This window comes from Macrobrachium rosenbergii, chromosome 44, assembly GCF_040412425.1.
Source record: "Macrobrachium rosenbergii isolate ZJJX-2024 chromosome 44, ASM4041242v1, whole genome shotgun sequence".
In the NCBI taxonomy this organism is placed as follows: Eukaryota; Metazoa; Arthropoda; class Malacostraca; order Decapoda; family Palaemonidae; genus Macrobrachium; species Macrobrachium rosenbergii.
Genome location: NC_089784.1, coordinates 15488428 through 15513003, shown reverse-complemented (window position 1 = coordinate 15513003; position 24576 = coordinate 15488428). Strand labels below are relative to the sequence as shown.

General features: G+C 35.6%; 1 protein-coding gene and 1 long non-coding RNA gene across 6 annotated transcripts in view; one reads left to right on the top strand and one right to left on the bottom strand.

Moving 5' to 3' along the window:
* Positions 1 to 24576, top strand: part of LOC136829367 (uncharacterized) — a 521509-nt gene that overhangs the window by 483410 nt on the left and 13523 nt on the right. For 2 of the 5 annotated variants that reach the window (XR_010850363.1, XR_010850364.1), the window contains exons 1-2: positions 17471 to 17618; positions 18493 to 18659. This is a non-coding gene — a long non-coding RNA (uncharacterized lncRNA). Of the gene's footprint in view, positions 1 to 17470; positions 17619 to 18492; positions 18660 to 24576 lie in introns of those variants that run through there. The other 3 variants (XR_010850367.1, XR_010850366.1, XR_010850365.1) reach the window with 2 other exon arrangements.
* Miox (Myo-inositol oxygenase) lies at positions 4178 to 16497 on the bottom strand. The gene is made up of 7 exons (XM_067087814.1): positions 16433 to 16497; positions 8620 to 8805; positions 7992 to 8195; positions 6769 to 6905; positions 6399 to 6533; positions 5930 to 6025; positions 4178 to 5101 (listed from the first exon to the last, which is right to left on the bottom strand). Exons 1-7 carry the CDS (start codon positions 16436 to 16438, stop codon positions 4993 to 4995), a joined length of 873 nt encoding a protein of 290 aa, XP_066943915.1. The 5' UTR covers positions 16439 to 16497; the 3' UTR covers positions 4178 to 4992.

Genomic DNA, 24576 nt, shown 5'->3' with positions numbered 1-24576 from the left:
CTTGACGGCTCGTAAATACTGATGATGTCTTCGGCTAAAAGTCTCCATATCTCACCAGCAATTAAATGCTTTTGCTTCTTGTTTTCAGGCGCCTGTATTCATAGCTTGTCAGCTCTTGAAACTTGACCATTCGCACTGCCGGCAGCTAAACACCTTAATAATTCCAAAATGCTAAATGTTCCCACATCCGAGAACTTACAAATCTTACTGGCTCATGAATACTGCTTGTTCTTGTGGCTGAATATCTACGTATAATTCCTTTCGTTCTGAAAAGCCGATTATTCCCACAGTCAGGGACTTGCATATTATCCTAGATCCTTCTAAATTATGACTGTTCTTCAGGACATTCCCTGTTAATCCTCTGACCCGTACTATTGCTGATTTCTATCCCATTCACTGTTCCTTCAGAGCAATGAATGGGATAGAAGTTCGAACACACAAGAATTGACATTATTTCTAGCCAATTCCCAATCACTTCTAGAACAGAATACTTTCTAGCTCACTCTGTGTTTCATGATTAATCTCTCCTTCCTTTTTAAGAATAGGTGTGCTTGTCATCAAGTGAGTTGTAAGGTCAACATATTTTATTTGAAAACCCCCTTTTCACTTAGGCCGTTAAACCTTTTCTTACCATACAGCCATATCTTTGCACCCTGTGGGCAAAACGCTCTTCTTTTTCATGTTCACCTTTTTCCAAAGTCATGGCTATCACTGGAGGGCCCCACAAGCCAGGTGGTCACAAAAGAAAGTGCTCCCCAGATTGTCACATTTCTGTTTGTACATATATTGCTAGCGAGGCATGAGGAGCTAAACACTCTAACTTACGGATGAATCATCTGGCAACCATCATGAATAACTGTCATTTGAGCCTGATTGTGGTAATACTGGTAATCGTTGAAGGTAATTATGACTAGTTACAAAAAATTGTTATCCCACAAGACACAGTTCAGTTTTCCCACTCTCCGTCAGAAAAGAGGTTTGTTTGTTGCTTCTTTGCCTGAATGATGCTTATAGAAGTGTTAAATCCTTCAGTCAGTTGCAGAAATATGATGAAAGGAAGTCTAGGTATTCAAAACAGAGTATTCGACTGCAAATCAATGCTAATGAACAACAATATTTATTGGCAACATCCTAATGTACATTAACTGAAAAATTAAATATCATTATACTCGATATGAAAATGATGGGTATAAACCTTAAGCAAACATTCAGAATTCTAATGATTATCCCTAAAATTCATTTAATGGCAAAACCTTATTTATCTCTTAACAGCGTTAAGAAATACTGACATACTTCAAAGCAACCTTTCTCAAGAGAACTTTATCCTCACTCTTATGTTTAAAAACTTCAGACCCATTGCAAAATATCAACCCTTTAACTATTCTATAATTAATTATTACCTTCGGTAATGACACCACAACAGCTGCATTGTAAGGAAACCAATACTCCATCCATTCCTGTGAATGGAGAGGAAATTGTTAACATAAGAGTCGACCGTCTTTATCAGGTCTTTGTCCAGTTAGTTTGAATCAGCCGCTCTTGTGCTTTTTTTTTCTTGTCCTTGATCAGTTTCTGTTCCTGGGAAGAAAAATCTATTGAAGCTTTTACAGTTTAATTGTTGTCTCTTTCCTGATCGTGGCTGAGCTAAGTCTTCGCTTATTTACCTGTTTCTTTCTCATTAAAACAAATAAACGCTAAAAACACAAGAACAAAAAAGCTGTTCCACAGTATATTAAACTCAGAGAATCTTCTTGAGTGTACTTGTGAAATTACCTCTGTGAAATTACCTATCTGATACTGGCTTTGATAAGAAGACAAACCAGTTATATAATAACTTAGTGTGGGATCAGGCCTGCTCTCAGGTACTCTGAGTCGTGACAACTATGAAAAGAGCTGTCCTACAGCGGATCAGGAATTCTACTTCTCAGGGAGATCAGTGGAAAGTTTTGATGGACATCTAAATAGGAAAAAAGCTACCTGTCATTCACCAGACACACAAGGGAATATGAATCGTCTAATGCTTACTTATTAGGTTATTGTTAATGAAGTTTAATTATCTAGTGAAGCTTGTACTTTATTGAATCCATACTGTGCTGCAGTGAAAAAAATTATATGAAAGCGTAATGATGGAAGAAAATCTTAAAAAATAAAAAGGGATGAATACCCGTTATGTGAATGAATTGCTAATTCATAACCACATAAAGAGTAGCAATGGCAAGATGGGATGTTGAAGTAGTACAGACGCTACCATTTTTTGTTTTCTGTAAAAGAAAACTATTGAAATGGCTATTTATCTGTCCGTTAGCACTTTTTCTGTCCGCCCTCTGATCTTAAAAACTACTGAGGCTAGACGGCTGCAAATTGATATGTTGATCATCCACCCTCCCTCCAATCATCAAACATACCAAACTGCAGCCCTCTAGCCTCAGTAGTTTTTATTTTATTTAAGGTTAAAGTTAGCCATGATCGTGCGTCTGGCACCGCAATAGGTTCCACCAACACAGGCCACCAACGGGCCGTGGCTGAGAGTTTCATGGGCCGAGACTAATCGTTTCATGCTGCATTATACGCTGTACAGAAAACTCGATTGGTTCGGCACATTTTCTACTTGTTTGTTATAGACGTGATCATCGCAGCAAGTCATGCCACCTTCTCCTAAGTAGATTTTCTATCTCATTTCAGGAAAGGAAAATAAAAGAGTAAAGTGATCCTTCCAACTTTTTATTGCTCTGCACATTTCAAAGTATATGAAAAGCAATTGAAGCCTATAGAAACGAGAAAAATCCAGGCATCATCATTATGTTAACTATTTTCGAAAACTGAGGGCAAGCTTTCTGTCATCCCTTACCGCCTTCCGCCGGGTGGCTAATATTGGCCTCATGACTGATTCTCTGCGGGTAAGTCTTCAGGACGTGCTTGATTCAATTCGCATTACCGCTGAGAAAATATTTGCTCCTTGGTGAAATGTATGAGGCCGAAATGTTATGGCAGAGAGTGTTACTCGCCAAACACCACCCTTGGACAACTTCTTCATCATGTTGCAGTCTTCAACGTTTTATCTTCTTCAACATCAAAACATGGTTTCCAAAGGTTGCATTTTATGTTAACGTTCCTCTTGCTTGAGGGGATTTGCCGCTCAGTTTATCCATGTTTGGATAATCATACACCCTGGTCTTCCTTTTCCAGTCCCGTTTCATCTCTTGTCATCACTATCAACGATTCTTCATCCAGCATCTTAGGTCCAGTAGTTCATCTAGATTCTAGTGTTACCTTATTAAGTTCAAACATCTGTCAGGCAGATGCTCAGAAAAACTACTATATCAGTACAAATTCTACTGCTGCCTCTAATTTCCTCATTCCTTAATTATGTTGAATTGAGGACTTTCATAAAATATTTCATTTGCCCATAAACCCTTTACGGAAATTGTTCTTCTCGTGTTATTGTATCATTTGAGCTTATATGGACAATCTTTTATTCATTATTTAAACAACGATAACAAGTTAGTTGGTAACTGACTGTAGACATAAGACCTGACATATTTTGTACGATAATGTGCACATTAATATGCGAAGTCACATAATTTTTCTTAAGCCCTTCAAAAGCCAACTCAAGTTTGCTTCATTTATCTGTTCTCTCTCTCTCTCTCTCTCTCTCTCTCTCTCTCTCTCTCTCTCTCTCTATTTATATATCTATATATATATATATATATATATATATATATATGTGTATGTGTGTGTGTGTGTGTGTGTGTGTGTGTGTGTGTGTGTGTGTGTGTGTGTGTGTGTTTTGTTCCTTGTCAAAGCTTCTCCCCAGATACTAGCTGAGCTTAGTGTTTCTTTTACACCTGATCCTTTAATTCTTCGCTATCGCCGCTTATCCTAATATTATTTGTTTTCCTCTTGTGGTCCCCTTACTGTCAGCCCAATCTCCTTTTGAAAGTTCCTTTGTAAAGCTTTTTCCTTTTAAAATTTTCAGGAATATCTACAAAAGTTCCAAAGTCAACTTTTTAAAAACTTCTCGCATGTTTCAATTAAGTCACACCAACCTGACATTTATGTCCTTGTGACCTTGGTATTTTTCATCTGTGTAGCTCCTTTACAAAGACTAATCGAAACCAAACGAAACTAAATTAACTAGGACACTAAATTAGCCTGTCTTTCGTTTAAGTAGACAAGATTATGCATAGACAACTTGTATTTTACATTCAGCGTTAAATCAAATACCAGCGATGCTGAACAGGTAATAGCTAAAAAACTATTTATCAGGAGTCGCATTTTTTTTTCAATAATAACCATTATTTCCTCTGCTTTAGTGTAAAACATAATGCAAAATAAAAGCATCATCATATCACTGTTTTGTCGATACTTCAAAACAAATAATAGCATGTAAGATAAAAATCTGTCTTTCATTGTACATTAACGCGACGTTTTTTTGTGATCTTTTCGAAATGAATAGATAACAAAACGTTCAAATACCCTAAAATAATAATGGATCAAAATCAAAATCACAAATAAATCTTTGTAATAATCTGCAAAAACTTTGCTAGGATGTCTTGTCAACGTTTTCAGTCTTCTACAAAATCAATTGCATTATAGTGCACCATAAACATATTGCAGTAATATCTGCTTTTCTAAAACAATTTCTTCACAGATTCCAAATTCAGTCAGTGATTATGTATTCAGGCATTAGTTTTCCAGTCACTTGTAACAGCACATAGAACTGTGGATCTCTGTTAAATAATAATGAATTTCCTTTCAAATCATTCCAACAAGCCATGTCAGTGTGACACAAATCAGAGAACTGTTGCCTGCAGCTAACAGGGATGATTTCTGGAAAAAAAAACTATTGCAAAACTCATACCCTTAGGGCATAGCTTTCCAGAACGCCGTTGTATTTTCATTAGCGGTTTGATTCTGCACCAATTTTCCCCTAGTATTGTCCAGATGGAATTTTGTTTTCGTCATATTCTGTCGTGATTTTGTTTCAGCTTTTTACCACTTCAGTTTGCCGGGGCAGTACTCGTCGATTAGTGACTGGTAATAAGGCTTTAAGGCCTCAATGTCGGGAATGTTCTCCTTCTTTGTGTACAAGTCAAACTTGCTGTAAATTCAAAATAATAATAATAATAATAATAATAATAATAACAATTAATATGGTTTCGATTGAAAAGAGTAACAGAAAAACATGTATGATGTATGAAATACATCAAACAAGTTTTAAAACTTAAATAATTTCCAAGGATAACTTTCGTTAGACACGAATGTCTTGTAAATTCACAACATAGGCGAAAGAATATGAATTATTGGAATGTGAATATGAAATAAGTAAGTTCAAGTTGATTACAAGGTAACAATTAAAGTTCTTGTTGTTTTGGCTGAGTGTTCTTTAATGGCTAAGAAGGAGGTTCGTAAAGAATAGTCTAACAAATGTTTGCCTTAACAACTAATTGTTGAACCCATGAACCTGATGAGCTTACTTACTTAAGAATAGTCGACCTAAACCAATTGTTAGACCCATGAAACCTGTAAGCATCTATTTCTCAAGCTTACTTGCTTAAGAATGGTCGACTTAAACCAATTGTTAGACCCATGAACCCTGTAAGCATCCATCTCTCAAGCTTACTTACTTAAGAATAGTCAGCTTAAACCAATTGTTAGACCCATGAACCTTGTAAGCATCTATCTCTCAAGCTTACTTGCTTAAGAATAGTCAACTTAAACCAGTTGTTAGACCCAAACCATGAACCCTGTCGGCATCTACCTCTCAAGCTTACTTACTTAAGAATAGTCAACTTAAACCAATTGTTAGACCCATGAACCCTGTAAGCATCTATATCTCAAGCTTGCATACTTAAGAATAGTCAACTTAAACCAATTGTTAGACTCAACCCATGAACCCTGCCAGCATCTGTCTCTCGAGCTTACTTACTTGAACTCTCTGATCCACGGCATCATTTCCATGTCCTTGTTGTTACAGAGGTGCATGTAGTCACCGCCAGTGTGCCAGGGATAAAACGAATGAAATCTGGGGAAAGCGAGCAATAGATTTGATTATTATTATAATAATAACAATAATTACTCGGAAGATAAACTCCTATTCATATGGAACAAGCCTACCATTGACGAAATTCAAGCTTCCATAGAATTTGGTGTTCATTTGCAAGAAGTTACAAAAGAGAAAAGGAAATACAGAAAGAAAAGTGAATAACAAGAGAATCCTCACAAGAGAAGAGGAAGAATAACAGGATAATCCTCGCAAGAAAACAAGGAGAATATAAAGAGAATCCTCACAAGAGAACAGAAAGAACAGAATAACATCAGAACGGGAAGAATAACAAGAGAATCCCCACGAGAGAACAGGGAGAATAACAAAGATGGCATTTGTGGGGCTTACTGACCTTATAATGTAGAGACCTTCTTCAGGCAGGGTGCTCTTATTATGCTTCAAGACCTGGTACATGTACTCGTCATGTCCCCACGACATGTAGACGTTTTCAAGTCCGCAGTTCGGTTCGTACATTCCGTACTTCGTGCTGGGAAATGAAAGAAAGGTTTGTCTTCACGTCATTTCAATTTCTCTTCGTCTATACTGAAATTCGATGCGTTTTTGAAGGTTCACTATCGTTTACGGACTCTATCTATTCAGCTGCTTTCAGTTTATAAGACTAAAGGCTTCTCTTTTTTCACTTTTACCTCATGTAATTACTTCTCTACGTTGCATGTCACTGTATTTCACCCATTCATTAACATTTGTTGTCCTTTACTCACTTTAGTTTGGGATTTTTGGCGTCGGGATTGTTGTGAAAAGTTGTGTTTCTGTAGACGACGGAATCCCCGAAGTCGCAGCCCACGATGAAAGTGTCCCCAACAGTCGACCACTGGGGCTCACCGTAAAACGCCATAACCTTTAATAAAGAAAAATAACCTTTATACAAAAGAATGCTCTTTATATCGAAAAATTTGCACATCCTCTTGGAAACTTTTTCATTTTATCGCTCCACCGTTTCAATAAGTCGAAAAGATTAGAATATCAGATACAGCATTTTATTAACAAGTCTGTGGCAATAAGAAGAAAAGTAAGCTTTTGGTACGGAATTAGTTATCTAACCTCATTTCAGCGGTTTATGTGAACATTAAACACCAAACTGGTTATTGTTTTAGAAACCTAGTTCTCCAGGCGCTGAATGGCCTTTGTAGTCTTGGGCTTTGTTTCAAACATCCATCCATCCATCCAGCCTATATTTGTTGTTTAAAAATCAGTATTATTATTATTATTATTATTATTATTATTATTATTATTATTATTATTATTATTATTATTATTATTATTATTATTATTATTCAGAAGATGAACTCTATTCATACAGAACAACCCCACAGGGGCCATTTATTGAAATTCACACTTCCAAAGAATTTTATTATTTATATTATTATTATTATTATTATTATTATTATTATTATTATTATTATTATTATTATTATTCAGAAGATGAACCCTATTCATATGAAACAAGCCCACCAAAGGGGCCATCGACTTGAAATTCAAACTTCCAAAGAATACTATTATTATTATTATTATTATTATTATTATTATTATTATTATTATTATTATTATTATTATTATTATTCAGAATATGAACCCTATTCAGATGGAACAAGTCCACCAAAGGGGCCACTGACTTGAAATTCAAGAAGCTTCCAAAGAATTATTATTATTATTATTATTATTATTATTATTATTATTATTATTATTATTATTCGGAACACGAACCCTATTCATATAGAACAAGCCCACCAAAGGGGCCATTGACTTGAAATTCAAGAAACTTCCAAAGAATATTCCAGTTGCTTCGAAAGAAGCAACAGAAGACAATGAGAGGAAATACAGAAATAAGAAGAAATCAGTTATTAGAAAAGAAAAAAATAAATCGGCATTTGTTTGAGAAACAACGGACATGACTCGGCCTTACATTCTCTTACGAATCTCCTACCTTCCCCAGGTCGTGTATGAGCCCTGTCAGGTGTAACCAGCCCTTCTCCGGGTGCGCCTCCCTCAGTCTCTCCGCCGTCTGGAAGGCGTGGACGATATTCGGAACGTCGGTGTCCGGATCGCTCTCGTCGATGAGGTCGTTCAGCTTCTCGAGGGCCTGCATGATCGTCGCTTGGAACTTGTCGAATCTGCGCCAGTGGGCGAGCTGAATATCATATTATTTATATATATATATTACATTTATATATATATATATATATATATATATATATATATATATATATATATATATATATATATGTCATCAAAACATGATAAAAACATTTCCTTTGTGTCTTTTGATGAAATATTTAATTAACCACATGCTATTGCTACTTACACTATTCTGTTATCAGTTTTACAGATGATGCCGTTGTTTCAGTACTGTCAATGTTATCACCATTACCACGGCTACTACTTTTTGTTATTATATCTTTATGTTATCATTATGAGAATTCTCCTGTTGTTAGAAATTTTTATAAGAATTGTGCTGTTGTTAGAATTTTCATATTATCACTCATGAGAATTCTGCTGTTGTTTGAATTTGTATAAGAATTCTGCTGCTGTTAGAAGTTGCTAGAGTTTCTTACCCTCTTTTTGACGTAATCCACACACTGGTAGGTGTGCATTTTCATATACGTCTCCTTCACCTGGACCAGTTTGGGGTCTTCTGAGTCCTCTGGAAACTGTCGGAAGTTCCAGTTGGCTTTCTTTATGGCTTCCTCTGGACGGTAGACCATCGAGGGATCGATGATGATCACTTTCTGTTCTTTTCCCTGGAATTATGATTATTATTATTCATAAGATGAAATCTATTTGTATGGAACAAGCCCACAGGGACCAAATTCAACTTTCCAAAAAATATGGTGTCCATTGACTCGAAATTCAAGCTTCCAAAGAATATGGTGTCCATTAGGAAGAAGTAAGAGGTAAAGGGAAATACATAAAGAAGAGATCCCACTTATGAAAAAAGAAAAAATAAATTAATAAATAGAAAAAAATGTATTAAAATTCAAGGAGAATAGTTTTAGGGTAGTAATGCATTGCATCTTCGCTTGAACTTCTGAAGTTCTAATTGCTCCACATTCTCTGGGAGGCTATTCCACAGTTCCGTGACAGGAAATCTGCCAGTGGGAAAATTGCCATTGGGAATATTTCCCGTCGGAAAATTGCCTATGGGTAAATTGCCATTATGGGAAAATTGCCACTGTGGGACAATTGCCATGAAGAAAATTGCCAGTTGGAAAACTGCCATTTAATAAGTACAATTTATAAAGAAAAAAAGGATTGCATGGAAAAACCATTAATATGAAAACTTTATGTGAATTTATTTAAAAGTATATATTTGCTAGTTATATACAGTTGATAAGATAATTATTTGAACTAAAAATCATTACAATTAAAAGTTTAATTTATTAAAAAACTTTACTTTGGAAATGTTGACACCTAAAAAATAGGCATATCACATGAGACGCTCCTTAAATACATTTTATTATTACTGTCATATTTTGAAACGAGGATTTAAAGGAAAAACCATTACTATCAATTGCCCGTTTTGAGAACTCACTGCCTCTTACTAATAATAGTGCTGAGGCCTTTCACAATTCCTTGAATAAATCCGTCACCAATAGTCACCCTAATGTATGGAAATTAATCAATGCTCTGAAAAGTGAAGAAGGTTTGGCTATTACAAAAAGAATCCAACTTGAAAGAGGTGATACACTTCCTATGCACAAAAAGTACAGAGACCTACATGTTCGACTTAACAACCTCATTTCAAATTATGAGAGTAATAATAAAATGTTGCATTTAAGAGGCATCGCATATGAATATTTTTACGTACATCAACATTTCTTTCAAGTAAAGTTTTTCAGTAAATTCAAGTAAAGTTTTGATTGTAATGATTTTTAATTCAAATTATTATTTTTTAAATTGTATATAAGTAGTAAATGGATACTTATAAATAAATTAAAGTTTTGATAGTAATGGTTTTTCCTTGCAATCCTTTTTTTATAAATTGTACTTATTAAATGGCAATTTTCCGCCTGGCAGTTGTCTCGACCACTAGCAACACCCACTTTTTAGCCTTTTACTTTATCTCTGTTCCCATTTCCTCTCTTCCATCTTGCTGTGCAACCACTCCAACTCCCTCTTTGCACCTGAAGCACTGAATGGCTGAAAGTGCTCCAGCGCATGGCCTTAGTGGCAAATTTTCATGAATCAGTCAACCTGTCTTGGCCGTTGCTGCTTAGATTCATTTTTTCACATTTCGAGTTTTTTTCTCTCAGAAAAGTTCAGTCAACGGGGCTGTGTATAATCAAGAACCCACACTTACATATTTTAGATTCATCTCTGTTCCTTTTTTTTACTACATTTCTGAAAGGGAAGTTTTTTTCTCTGAAACATTTGTTAGGAAAGGGTGGAAAGTAAGATGAAAGAAAGATTCAGGGGGTTGCAGCCAGGGGCCGAAGGGCTGTGTATAGGTGCACTGACGACATTATTCCACTGCTGGAACTATTTCGGCCATGGCTATGTTGAAGAGCAGAGAGCCCCTAATTCTCCCAGGTGCCCTCTCAACCACCTCCCATGCATACTCTGTGAGTCGTGAACTTTTATTCCTTTATATTCCCTCCCTACTTTATTTTCCGTGGTTCCTAGTCCCCAATTTATAAAACGCATGTACTAGTTTTTCTCTTCATTTTCCCTGTCAAAATTCAACGAGATATGGTTACTGGACTGTCAGTTATATTGGCTCAGCATTTTGGGAAACAAAACATTTGCTGAGAAGAGAAAATTGTCTATAAATATCATTTTCATTCAAAAGATAATGGAAGTAAATCACCAGATCTAATCAAATATCAGTTTACAAAGAAAAGAAAAATTTTATATTTTCATACTAGGTATACCTTTAAGATAAAGAAGATTACGTCAGTTCTCACGAAGGCTTCTGTTTACTTTCACTTATTTGCTGATATCTAATCTGTGTGTGTTTTTTCTTGGGTACTTCTCAACGTCTTACATAAGAAACAAAAAAGTAGTCATAAAAAAAATTTGGACTAACGATGATAAGAAGAGAATGAAATAACTCTAGCATTGGGCCCCTGGTCTAGACTTACCTGTCTATTTATCTATTCATCTATCTAGCTATCTCTCTGTCCATATATATATATATATATATATATATATATATATATATATATATATATATATATATATATATATATATATGTGTGTGTGTGTGTGTGTGTGTGTGTGTGTGTGTATAAATATATACATATATATGTGTATATATATATATATATACATATATATATATATACTATATATATATATATATAAATTATATAAATATAAATATATATACTGTATTTATATATTGTACATATATATATATATATATATATATATATATATATATATATATATATATATATATATATTTTATAAATATAAATATGTAGATATACACATATATAGGTACACACACATATAAATATATACATATATATGTATATATACATGTAGATACACACACCCGCATATATATTATATATATATACATATATGTATATATATCTGCGTCAAAGGAAACTGATGTAACCAGGGCAAATTAGTTCCAGTCTCACATCAACGAGAAAAGAGAGAAGGAACAAACCGTAAAATACTTTATAAACTTCTCTTCCAAGACGATAATAACTATATTCTCCTAAGCTGGGATTCAGGAATCACATGAAAGGGTTCATATATGAACCTAACGGAAAGTCTATAAAATATTAATCATACCAGCCAAAAAAGAGCTTTAATTGCTCTGGTAAGCTTCTAAAGAATGGAACTTAAGAAATTCTAGGCCTTCAGCATTTCTATTTCTATGCAGTATAGTGAGAATGCTCTGAATAGGAATTATGATCAATTTCTATCTTTGGTATCTACCAGCTCAGTGGTCTGGTTAAACTAAGATATACTTAATTGTTCACGTAAGACTTCCGTTCAAACGAAAGGAGGATCACGCCCTTGCAGAGCTACAGACCCATTTCTGATGTAGATATTTTAGGCTGCTTACCAATGAAAAGCATCCAAAGTCACTTCAATATACAAAGAAGACTGCACCCACCATCTTTGACCGTACCAACTTCATAGTGTCTAAAGGTTAGTATCTATCTGTCATGAAGTTAAAAATAGTTTCGAACCATATTTTCCAATCTCGATGTGAAAGATACAAAGGAGACGAAGTGCCCGAAACTGGTCCGAAATGGTACCTAAATCCTCGAAATAATCGATTTATGAAAGTAGTTGTGTGAATAGATTATATTCGCCCCAAAAAGTTAACTCCTGCGAATGTGCCCCAGATAGTTACGTGCAAAGGAACAAATTTTGACTGCACAGTAATATATGCATACACACATACATACATATATATATATATATATATATATATATATATATATATATATATATATATATATATATATGTATATGTATATATATATATATATATATATATATATATATATATATATATATATATATATATATAATGTATATATATTCATGAAAAACAAAACGTAGAATGATAACATACATATGAGTTACAAAGAAATAACTCCGAGTAAAACACTATCTATCCACTAATTTAGACATAATCAGTCAGTTTATCCCGGATTAGTTGCTTTACTCCGATTTCGTACTGCAGTTATTGATAGATACTTAATAACATTTTATCGCTTTGCAAGAAGATGGGTCGAAAGCAAAATATATTGTCAAAATTTCCTCTTTTATAAATGTTTCGAGGATAAGTCTGGACCAATAACAAGGGCTAATAAACAGGTCTCTTAATAGATAGTCATTTCAATGACGTCAGCAGGTCGTCAACAACATGGTCAAGTGGATACAAATTCCTCACCCTCCATAACGGGTCATTGAGCTGTTATCAATGGAAAAGAGGGGAACATGTTTACAGAAGTTTTCGTAAAGAAAAATCAGTTTGCTCACACCAGCGTTCGTTTCGTTAAAACGTGCACACAGTAACATCAGCATGTTTTCAGGATAGATGTCGACCAAAGTCATCCGCAAGCATTCACATATAATCTTATCAACAAGGTAGTTAGTTACTTGCACCTTTGATCATTCCTGTGATTACAGTCAAGAATAATTCAGTTTATCGTCTTCCTCAAGATGCAGAGAGGCGCTGGTGATGACCTCGTGAACGCCTTCCTTATCTTTCTCATCGTTCGTCTGACGAGTGAAAAACAAGATCAACAACAGCATTGAAAAACAACGAACGAACGAACCGCGATAGTTGAGAATGACAGAGACCAAATAAGAGAAATGGCGACTTGTGCATCTCGTATAATTTCCCATCCACATGGATTGTCTCTTCTTCACCAAGGAGAAGAATATAGAATTTAGGCCAAAGGCCAAGCACTGGGACCTATGAGGTCATTCAGTGCTGAAAGGGAAATAGATAGTAAGAAGGTCTGAAAGGTGTAACAGGAGGAAAACCTTGCAATTGCACTATGAAACAACTGTTAGGAGACGGTAAAGGAAAGTAAGATGGATGAAAGAGAATGTGAACGGAGGTGCAGTAAAAGGAATGAAAGAAGTTGCAGCTAGAGGCCTAATGGAGGGACGCTGCAAAGACCCTTTAAGTAATGCCTACAGTGCACCACATGAGGTTCACTGACGGCACTACCCCCTTACGGGGTCTTCTTCACTAAGGGGGTGACATTCCCAAAGAGAGGGCCAATATTGATGTTCATTAAATATTCCCATATGTTTGTACTGAGTTTCTGTGTTAGTGTCAGAAATCAAGTGAGTCCTAGAAAATGCAGGTATTGATATATCATCCTAGCTTGCAAGGGGACGACAGATAAACGGATAAACAGGCTCATATTCGTATGAAAAAGGATAAAAATAACTAGATAAATTTATATATATTTATATATATATATATATATATATATATATATATATATATATATATATATATATATATAGTGTGTGTGTGTGTGTGAAGAAAAAGAGAAAAATGCCTGAAAAATCAACCATGGACAAAACTAGGTCGGTTAGATGAAAATCTGATGATGAAATTTTGGATTGAGACATGTCATTTTAAGTTGGGTGCATTGAAAATACAAAAGCAGAGTAGTATAACATATACAATATCTTTTATTACTTTCATATTCTATACTTCGAAAAGTAGAGTACCATACGGACAAGTGTAGTGCTTTTCTAAACAAAGGGAAAATCAGACGAAAGCAGCTGTTATCAAAAGGAAGCAAAAGGTAGTAAAGCCTTTTAACATTTCGAATGAATAACGAAGGTTCTAAAATTAATAACATGAATAAGAGGACAAATAGAGAATAATACTAATAATGATGATGGTGAAGGTGAAAATAATAATGAAAAATAATAATGGTCATATTTTATTCAGCAATAACCAGTCGCTGTAAGTGTTAGTTGGTTCACGAAAGAAATAGACGGCAATGACTTGCTAAAGCAAGAGAAGATTGGCGAATCACTCGTGAATGCGATGTACAGAAAACCTCCAAAGCCCCCGGCCTGTTAGGAGCTCTAGAATAGAACAGGATATAGAGTTTAGGCCAAAGGCCAAGCGCTGGGACCTATGAGGTCATTCAGCGATGAAAAGGAAATTGAAAGGTTTTACTTTAAAGGTGCAACAGGAGGAAAACCTTTATTGGTAGGAGAGGGTCGAGGAAAGTCAGATGGAAGAAAGAGAATATGAACGGAGGTACGGTAAAAGGAATGAAAGAGGTTGCAGCTAGGGGCCGAAGAGACGCTGCAAAGACCCTTTAAGTAATGCCTACAGAGCACGGCGTGAGGTGCACTGACGGCGCTAACCCCCCCCCCCCCAGCATTTCCTCCCTATAATCCCCTCCATTCTTTCCACGTGGTCAGACCACCTTAAATGACTCTGAACCGTCTTTTTATCGATGCCAACCTTCATCCATTCGGACGTTAACAGATTAAAAAGCAGGAAATCACATAAAACAATATAACGGAAAAAGAAATCATAACGAAGACGTTAACAGACTGCCCGAAAACAATTCACCTTGTATTCCGATCATTCATTTATGTTTTTATCTATTTATTTATTATTTTATCTATTCGTCTTTCTTTTAATTTCTAATCACTGATCTCTTCTGTGTGTATTTCCTGTTATCATCTGTAACTTCTTTCATATGAACGCCATAGTCTTTAGAAACTTGAGTTTCAAGGCAGTGTCGCCCCTGCAGGCTTGTTTCATATGAATAGGGATTCATCTCCTGAATAATAATAATTAATAATAATAATATTTTTTCCCCTTCCGATAACACCGTTCTTTCTAAGTCTATTTTCCCGTAAATCATTCTCCTGCCATCCTCTCTGAATGTCGGAACTACCTTAAAGCACTACTATCCATCTCTCCAATTATGCCAGTCTTCTTCCGTAGTCGTATCAATTACGAATTCAAAATCACCAACCATTTATAATACAAGATAATCCATCACGTTTGCTTTCACCACTTTCTTTTCATCCATATTCAGCAATCACACTTTACTTTAACAGAGGTCACTGTTCTAAAATCCCTTCACACATTGCTACTTTTACCTCTCTGTACTCTTCTAACTTGTTCGAAGGAGCTTTGTATTAAAGTCTATAACTCAGAAGTACTTTTGGATAACAAAAAAAAAGGATAAGAAAATTCCTGTAACATCAGAACAGATGCTCCGAATATAAATCCTTACATTAAAGTACTATCACAGCTACTAAGTTAGTTTTTTGAATTTAGAAATTGATTTATTAACATTAAACAGTGACGTCTTTAAAAAGAAAGTGAGTCGACTTTAGAGAAAAATATTAAAAAACTTTTGAAAACGATCAAAAATATATTAAAATACCGCACCGCTTTCCAAAATTTCACATTGAAAATTAAAAGATTGAAATTCCTGAAAACAGAGAAAATGTTTTCCAAGATTATGATTTAGGTTATTAATAAGAGGAAACTGCAGTGAACGTTCATAATGTCACAGATGTTTGGAAATACACAATACTTTGAAAAAAATACCTCACTCCTGGTAATCGACCCCGGAATAAACTTATAAGGGAGAATGCAACGGATAATAATGACAGTATTTGAAATTATCCTCCAATAAAAGATATGAAAATATATTAAATATTGAAAGGGGACAATCAAGTCCTCAATTGATACAACGCAAGTGAATAGACCGGACTTCAGGACAAATAATTAAATCGGTCAAACAGTCAATTAAACAAACTGGCAAGACAAAGAAATAAATACAGTGAAACACTGGGACTCCAAGACAACGACCACACTCGCTCCAACAGAAAACGAGTTTCCAGAAAGTAGTCGGGAGATTTAAGAACAATTTTTTCGCAACTTACAGCCATTGTTTGCTTCGCGGTCTGAGAGAGACTGGAGATGGAGAACTCACCTCCCGTGAATTTATGCAATTTACCCGTCCCGATAAAAGGAGAGGAGGGGGAGAGGGGGAAGGGGTGGGGAGGAAGAGAAGATAAGGGAGGCTGAGAGTGACGGAGGAGATAATTTCAAAATGCAGCCATATCACGATGATTTTTGTGATGCTTATCAGTAGATATTAGTTTTCATAAACATATATACATAAATATTTTGTGATAAGCAATATATATATATATATATATATATATATATATATATAAGTGAATGCTTATATATTAGTTTGGCTTCTATAGAAAGCCAAACCGCTTGACAGAACCAGACAAAATTTTGCACACGGCCTCTCTCTATGTCACCCCAGAAAGGTTTATACCTCAAAATCAAATCAAACCCTACCCCGTGACATACATACAAACAGACAAAACAAATGAAATTTTAGTTTTTACGTCACCTTTTCCTTCAGTTTTCTGGGTTTATTCTCATTTTTCACCTGACACTTCACCTTTTCTCCTGGCGCTGCCAAAAGTATCATTTACCAACAACAATAAATCCCCTAAAACTTCAAGTTTTGATCAGAACTTACGTGAATTTTTATCATAATTTATGATAATTAATATAATTGTTTATTACCTCGATAAAATGTACATTGAAAACCTAAATCGATCATTTGTTTCCGTAGTAAGCGAAGCGGAGTCCGCACGTGTAGTGGTGGCTTAACACAACAATTTAAGCCATCAGCGGTTGGAATTAATTATCGTGCGAATTGGCAAAAAACTTCACTGCATACAGAAGATTAGTTTCTTTTCACGTTGCTTGGTACTGATTACCTGGAAGATAATGACTGAAAATTCTAGATTAAAACTTTACAGAAATTTACATCATTGCATTTGGAAATCTTTTCCAAAGGCACTTGGAGGGTAGCCTAAATGTATCAGATGCAAATAGGGATTTAAGAAATGGCAACTACTGCACTTCAAGTGACTCGAAGTGCTCACAGCTTACACAGCCTTTCCAGGACCGCTGTATCGCCTCCACTCTTCGGTGCTTTGTCATAAGGAGGTGACGACGTCGATAGGTAGCAGTTGTTAAGTTTACGTTTCCCGCCAAGTCGCCTCAACACATTTTAGACGAAGACAAAGCCGCAACAACTGGGTGAGAAGCCACTTCGAGCTTTTATTCAGGCGGGAGGAGGGACATTCGACAACGACTTGTCCTGCAAGGTTGTCTCTGTGACTCTTGTGGAATGGGCTATGATTTGATTTTATGATATTTAGGCAATCCAGCCAAGCACTGGTGTGCTATTGGCCGTTCAGCGCTCAAGATGAAGTATAGGGAAGAGACGGAACTGGGAAAAACCCCTACGAAGGCTGGATTGCAAGACTGAAGAAAGGAAGCGGGAATAGAGGTCAAATAAAAGCCTAAAAGGTAGGTGAAGTCAGGGGGCCGATAGGGAGATGGAAGGTGCACCGAGGGCACTGTCCCCTTACAGGATGGAATGGGATATGTTAGGAGACGTAAAGAGGCTCAGTGATTCTGAGAAAGGGTGAGAACAGTAGAATGTTTTGTTTTTCTTTTACGACTCGTAAGAGCTTGAAAGTTAGGCTGCAATAACCAATGTGTGACCTCCAGGTTTCAGAAGTGAACGCTCTTCTTGATAACGTAAATTATAACAAAATGTACAAAAAAGATTCCCTTCAATGTTTCATTTGATTAAAAATTTATTTTTCAATTCATTTCTCCTCCTTTTTTCCTCCGTCTGCATAGAGTGAATTTGTTATCTCATTTACATCTTTACGTTCCCTATATTCTAACAGTAAGTTGTCATTCATATATATATATATATATATATATATATATATATATATATATATATATATATATATATATATATCATCGGTAAATAAAGTCGCTAGGTGTAAGGTTTCTTTTCTCTTATATTGTGTCGTTGTTTCGCTTATTGTTAAATGGTCGCTGTTCGATTGTCTCAAGTGTTTAAGCAGTTACAGTTTACCTTCTACCCATGTAGGTGTGAGTCGACGGGTGACGGACTGACGGGTCTGCAGTGAATCTGTGCTTCCAGAAGTGGGTGGATGTCCTCATTACGTGCTCCGGTCGGTATGGAATGATAACTATAACTCCCGAGAAGTAGTGATATTGTTATGTTTTGCGTCAGCACTCTTCCGATAACAAGAGGTATGGATGTCAGTGATAATTTTCATGTTTATGATTTACCAGTGCATTGAATAATGTAAACTAAATCAAGTGTCACTGTGTTTAAGATATTTGCAACATGAGACGAAGCTTTTCAAACTGGTATAAGTTCTTACCTGGCTTAGCAAAATTTATGTGCGTTTTGCAATGGTGAAAAAATATATATTTTACCACCTTGATAAATCATTGGGTATAATTTTGTAATCTTGACATTGGCAGTATATTTCGGCACCACTATGTTTTTACCCTGATGGGTATTTTTACGAACTAGGTTTACTATTTCTGTCTAAACAAAAGCCTTCCGCAACACATTGACTAAGGTATGGACTGAATACCTCGCTTTTATCTAATGCTTCCTGCTTAGTTCTGAACAGTCTTGAAAGACGTTACGCATCGAAGCTGTAATCAAAGTACCTCCGTTTTGAATACATATAGTTGGGTCAGTGGTGAGAGGCTGGCCTAACATAGTTACACACAAAAATATATGGATACACTTAGTGCCATACTATACACTACTCTTTGAGATATGGGATTAACCATCCCATTATCTGCATTGAAAGTATACTTATGCGCGTTACTTAATTTTCCGTCACACATTCAGTAACAAAAATTGTTTGCACATCACTAAAATGAATATTCACAACATGACCACAGCTACTTTGTGTCGGTATGTTCCTCATATTTATTCTTTTATTTATTATATATATAAAATGGATTGTATGTATGTGTCTGTATGTTCCACATACACTCTGAAATGCATTGAGCAATTTCAACCAGACTTGGTATACATAATTTACTATCTCGAAAACAACACTGTTTGGGTAAGACATCACTGGCACCTAAGGGGGGTGTGGGAAGGGGGTGACATGTAAAAATAAGTGAAATTGAGAGATATTAGTGCCCAATCCATAGTTTTCGAGGTTGCTGAGATATAGTGACACTCCCAATGCCCTTCAAGTCCATATTCAGACCCCCGATAGGAAGTGGGGGTGGGAAGGGGGTGACATGTAAAAATAACTGAAAATGAGGGATTTCAGTGTCTAATTCGTAGTTTTCGAGGTCACTAAGATGAATAGTGACCCTCCCAATGCCCTTCAAGTCCAAGTTCAGCTCCGATAGGAAGGGGGCTGAGAAGGGGTGGGAAGGGGTTGATGTAAAAATAGCCGTAAAAGACAGATATTAGTGTGTAATCCATAGATTTTGAGGTCTCTGAGATGAATAGTGACACTCCCAATACCTTCAAGTCCAAGTTGAGCCCTGATGGGAAGGGGAGGGGTGAGAAGGGGTGACATGTAAAAATAACTGAAAATGACAGATATTAGTGCCTAATCCATAGTTTTTGAGGTTGCTGAGATGAGTACTGACACTCCTGATGCCCTTTAAGTCCAGGTTCAGCCCCAGTAGGAAGGGGGGTCGATAAGGGGTGGAAAGGGGATGACATGTAAAAATAACCAAAAAGGACAGACATTAGTGTCTAATCCATAGATTTCAAGGTTGCCGAGATGAATAGTGACACTCCTGACGCTCTCAAAGTCCAAGTACAACCCCGACAGGAAGGGGGGTAAGAAGGGGTGGGAAGGGGGTGACTTAAAAATAACCAAAAATGACAGATATTAGTGTCTAATCCATTTTTCAGGGTCAATGAGATGAATAGTGACACTCCTGATGGCCTTTAAGCCCAATTCAGCCCCCGATAGGAGGTGGGGAGAGATTGGGGTGACATGTAAAAATAATTGAAAATTACAGATATTAGTGTCTAATCCATAGTTTTCGAGGTCGCTGAGATGAATAGTGATGCTCCCAATGCCCTTTAAGTCCAAGTTCAGCTCCGACAGGAAAGGGGGTTTGAGAAGGGGTGGAATATAAAATGTCAAAAATGCTGGGCAGTGTAACTGAACCAACTATCTTAACAGGAAAGGGAGAGAGTGAGAGGGAGATGAAGTGAGAGAGTAGAGGGGGTGTTGGGAGGAAAGAGAGTGAGTGAGTTTATAGGTTGTCATTCAGTTTTCCCAGGCAGCGCCGGGTTGGTCAGCTAGTATCTCTTAAAGTTATATATGAATTCATAGGTTTTTATATTTAGTTAAGTTTCCGTAGTTTTGCCAAACAAACTGTTGAAAAACATTTGTTTGGTGAGATCTATTTAAATGTTTAGACTTATTATTATTTACGCTCAGGACCAGACAGGTGTGTACAGTAATTATTATTATTATTATTATTATTATTATTATTATTATTATTATTCACGAAATCAAAGCCTTAACCGAAAGACTGAAACAACAGTTTTCCCTTATTAGCAAAACAGTATATCATGGAAACCATTTCATAGACATTTTTCCTTTGAGTTACAAGGATCATGTGGTGATAGGTGACGTGAACAGGACGTAAATTAATTTAACAAATTTTGAAAGGAAAAGTACAACCTTAAGAAACAAAGATATATAACTATGAAAACCTATCCTTGTTCATAAGTGGAATATTCTGAGGCTTCTGTTCCTTTCATACAAACAAAACTGATTCTTTAGTGAAGAAATTTTTTTCCTAGTTTCAATATATATGACGCCCTAGGCATTGTTTCCTTTTATTTTTCTGTAAAAGAAAACTATTTAGGTGGCTTTGTCTGTCTGTCTCTGCACTATTTCTGTCTGCCCTTAGATCTTAAAAACTACTGAGGCTAGAGGGATGCAAATTGGTATGATGATCACCCACCCTCCAATCATTAAACATACCAAGTTGCAGCCCTGTAGACTCAGTGGTTTTTATTTTATTTAAGGTTAAATTTAGACATGATCGTGCATCTGGCACCACAATAGATGCCAACAACACAGGCCACCACGGCCGTGGCTGAGAGTTTCATACAGCATTATACGCTGTACAGAAAACTCTAATGCGCCAAAGAAACTTCGGCACATTTTTTACCTATTTTCACTTAACGACTAATGGCGCGGTCACACTTTTGCGATTCAAGGATATGCATGTCATAATGGCTGGTTTTGGCGATCATCGCCATCATTCACGTGCCGGGGGCCGCCAGGAAAAAAATTGTCAGCAGACTACGACACCATGGTGTAATACGCCATTAACCATAGCGACAACATTGCACAGTTTGAGATGAACTACGTACATCTGTAATCATACATGCATTATGCCAATGATTAGACCAGCTCACAATTGACAGTTGTGACAGGACAGCATAGTGCATAAACGCATGTCGAATTATGGCAATGTAATTGCGTTGTAGTTACGTCACATAGCGACATGCATTATGGCATCATAACTGTGTCGTGTACATGGATTCCACCATATATACTGATCCTTCTCGTTCCAGTCACAGACAGAGCAAGATCTACCTGTTCCAACCACATTACCATTCCCATCTTGTGATTTCTTTTGGAAGAACACGGAGAACATGGATTTGCTAGGCCTCATACTGGAGAACCAACATGATCCTGAATTAGTAATAGGCATTTTGGATTATCACAATACCATGTTGCACTTAAGACTCCTAAGGTGCATGGAGGAACGACAACACAAGTTTAAGAAGAAGCATAGAAAACCAAGATGGCGAGGAGAGCAACAGAGGTCACTCAGGAAAGACTACTGACCCCTCGTGTTTGGCTGCTGCCTTTTATGCTTGGCTACGTGTGTGAGGCAGCATTGCCACATCGCAATCCACGCAGCGCGCTTCGTGTACTGCCACGTAACTATATCGATTCATGGCGCATTACGTAATGGATGGCACATGTCACAGTTGAGAGTTACAATTTGCGCAGTCTAATTATGGCAAATGGCGACGCCATTGCGTCAGTGGCAATGCCATTGCATCCATGTTGCGTAGTGTGCAATGACAAGACGACAAATGACAGTTGCCGCCGCCGGACTGTATATGTTTTAAACGGTTAAAACATCAGCCATCACTTGTTGCACGTCGCCAAACTTGGCGTCACAGTAATGATTCATGGCAGTTGCTGGCGATTTGGTCATAATTACAGCGTAATGACGTCGTAATTAGCAAAATTTCTGCAGTTACACATTGCGTGCCCTTGAATCGCAAATGTGTGACCGAGCCAGAAGTTTCAGAAATGAACAAAAAATTTTGAGTTGCCAGTTAGTATATTTCACTGAATTATGATAGTTTGGTATTTTGCTTATGTATGCAACTGTTTGTTTATTCCTTACGAACCTTAATTGCGACTCTATGAATATCAGTGTTCTGAGGGGTCGGTTGAAGTATTAAAATCTAAAGTCTTTATCTTACCTCGTCTTATTATAAACGTACATTAGCAGGTGAACTTGACAGATTTATTTTTGTTTTCCCAACTAAATGGAATGACTTAGATTTTTGTAAATGGGCGTAACAGTACTACTAGAAATGAGAGAGAGAGAGAGAGAGAGAGAGAGAGAGAGAGATTTGTACAAAAGTTACTAGGCTGGGAAAATACAATGTTTCCTTGGCCTGAAGGTATTTTTGTAAGAACGTGATTGTATTAGAATTCGTTCAGTTCTGATGTTTATCATATGAATATATGCGACCAAGTGCGTCCATACTGTTCTTCAATCATTTTTACATTCAGAGTGATAAGTGTTTAGAAATCATGCCTGTTTCGCGTGTTCCATTATTTTTTTGGAGAATTAATGTTTATGTTTTATATTCTATTATTTTTCTCAAGTTGTACTCTCACGGTCCCGGAAGTACTTTCAAAAATTCAAAACTACCGTCAAGAGAGAGAGAGAGATAGAGACAAAAACCGTGCGTGGGTCCAGGCAGTCATTACTACCATCAACGAATATTGTCCCCATTTCTAAACAACCTGAAAAGTCTGGGAAATTTTCGGGACCTTATCGCTGTGTACTCGAATACAAAATCGTTATTGATTCGCACTGTGTAAACACCAACCCTCTGGAGAGAGAGATACCGATAACCGCCCAAAACAGGTTTCTCCGATAATGCGTATCTAGGGAGACAATTAAAGAGATCGGGTTTGTCTGTCGGGATTTGATAACAGTAACACTGTCGTTCTAAGGAGGTTCATCTACACGAGTTTGTGCGTCGTCATGTGTTTAGTAAACGAATGCCCTTAAGTGTGTACCGTATTTCTGAGAATATCAGTGGGATATAATTACTGGTGATAAACATGTCAGCTGATCACCATCACACATGTATCTTATCTATATATATATATATATATATATATATATATATATATATATATATATATATATATATATATATATATATATATATATATATATATATATATATATACATATATGTATATATTTAACATATATTTATACATATACATATATAGACATACAGTATATACACATACATACATACATATATTTATGTATGTATATATATATATATATATATATATATATATATATATATATATATATATATATATATATATATATATATATATATATATATATATATATATATATATATATATATATATATATATATATATATTATATATATATATATATATATAATATATATATATATATTATATATATATATATATATATATATATATTATATATATATATATATATTATATATATATATATATTATATATATATATATATATATATATATATATATATATATATATATATATTTATATATATATATATATATTATATATATATATATATATATATATATATATATATATATATATATATATATATATATATATATATATATATATATATATATATATAATATATATATATATATATATATATATGTATAATATTTCTACGAACGTCCGGGGTTACATACTTGATTCTGGGCGGCAGCGGATGAATGCAGGGAGTTCCTTTTATTTATTACACATCTGACTCAATATTAGGATACTTTGTAGTCAAGCAAGGGAAATCTGTGGC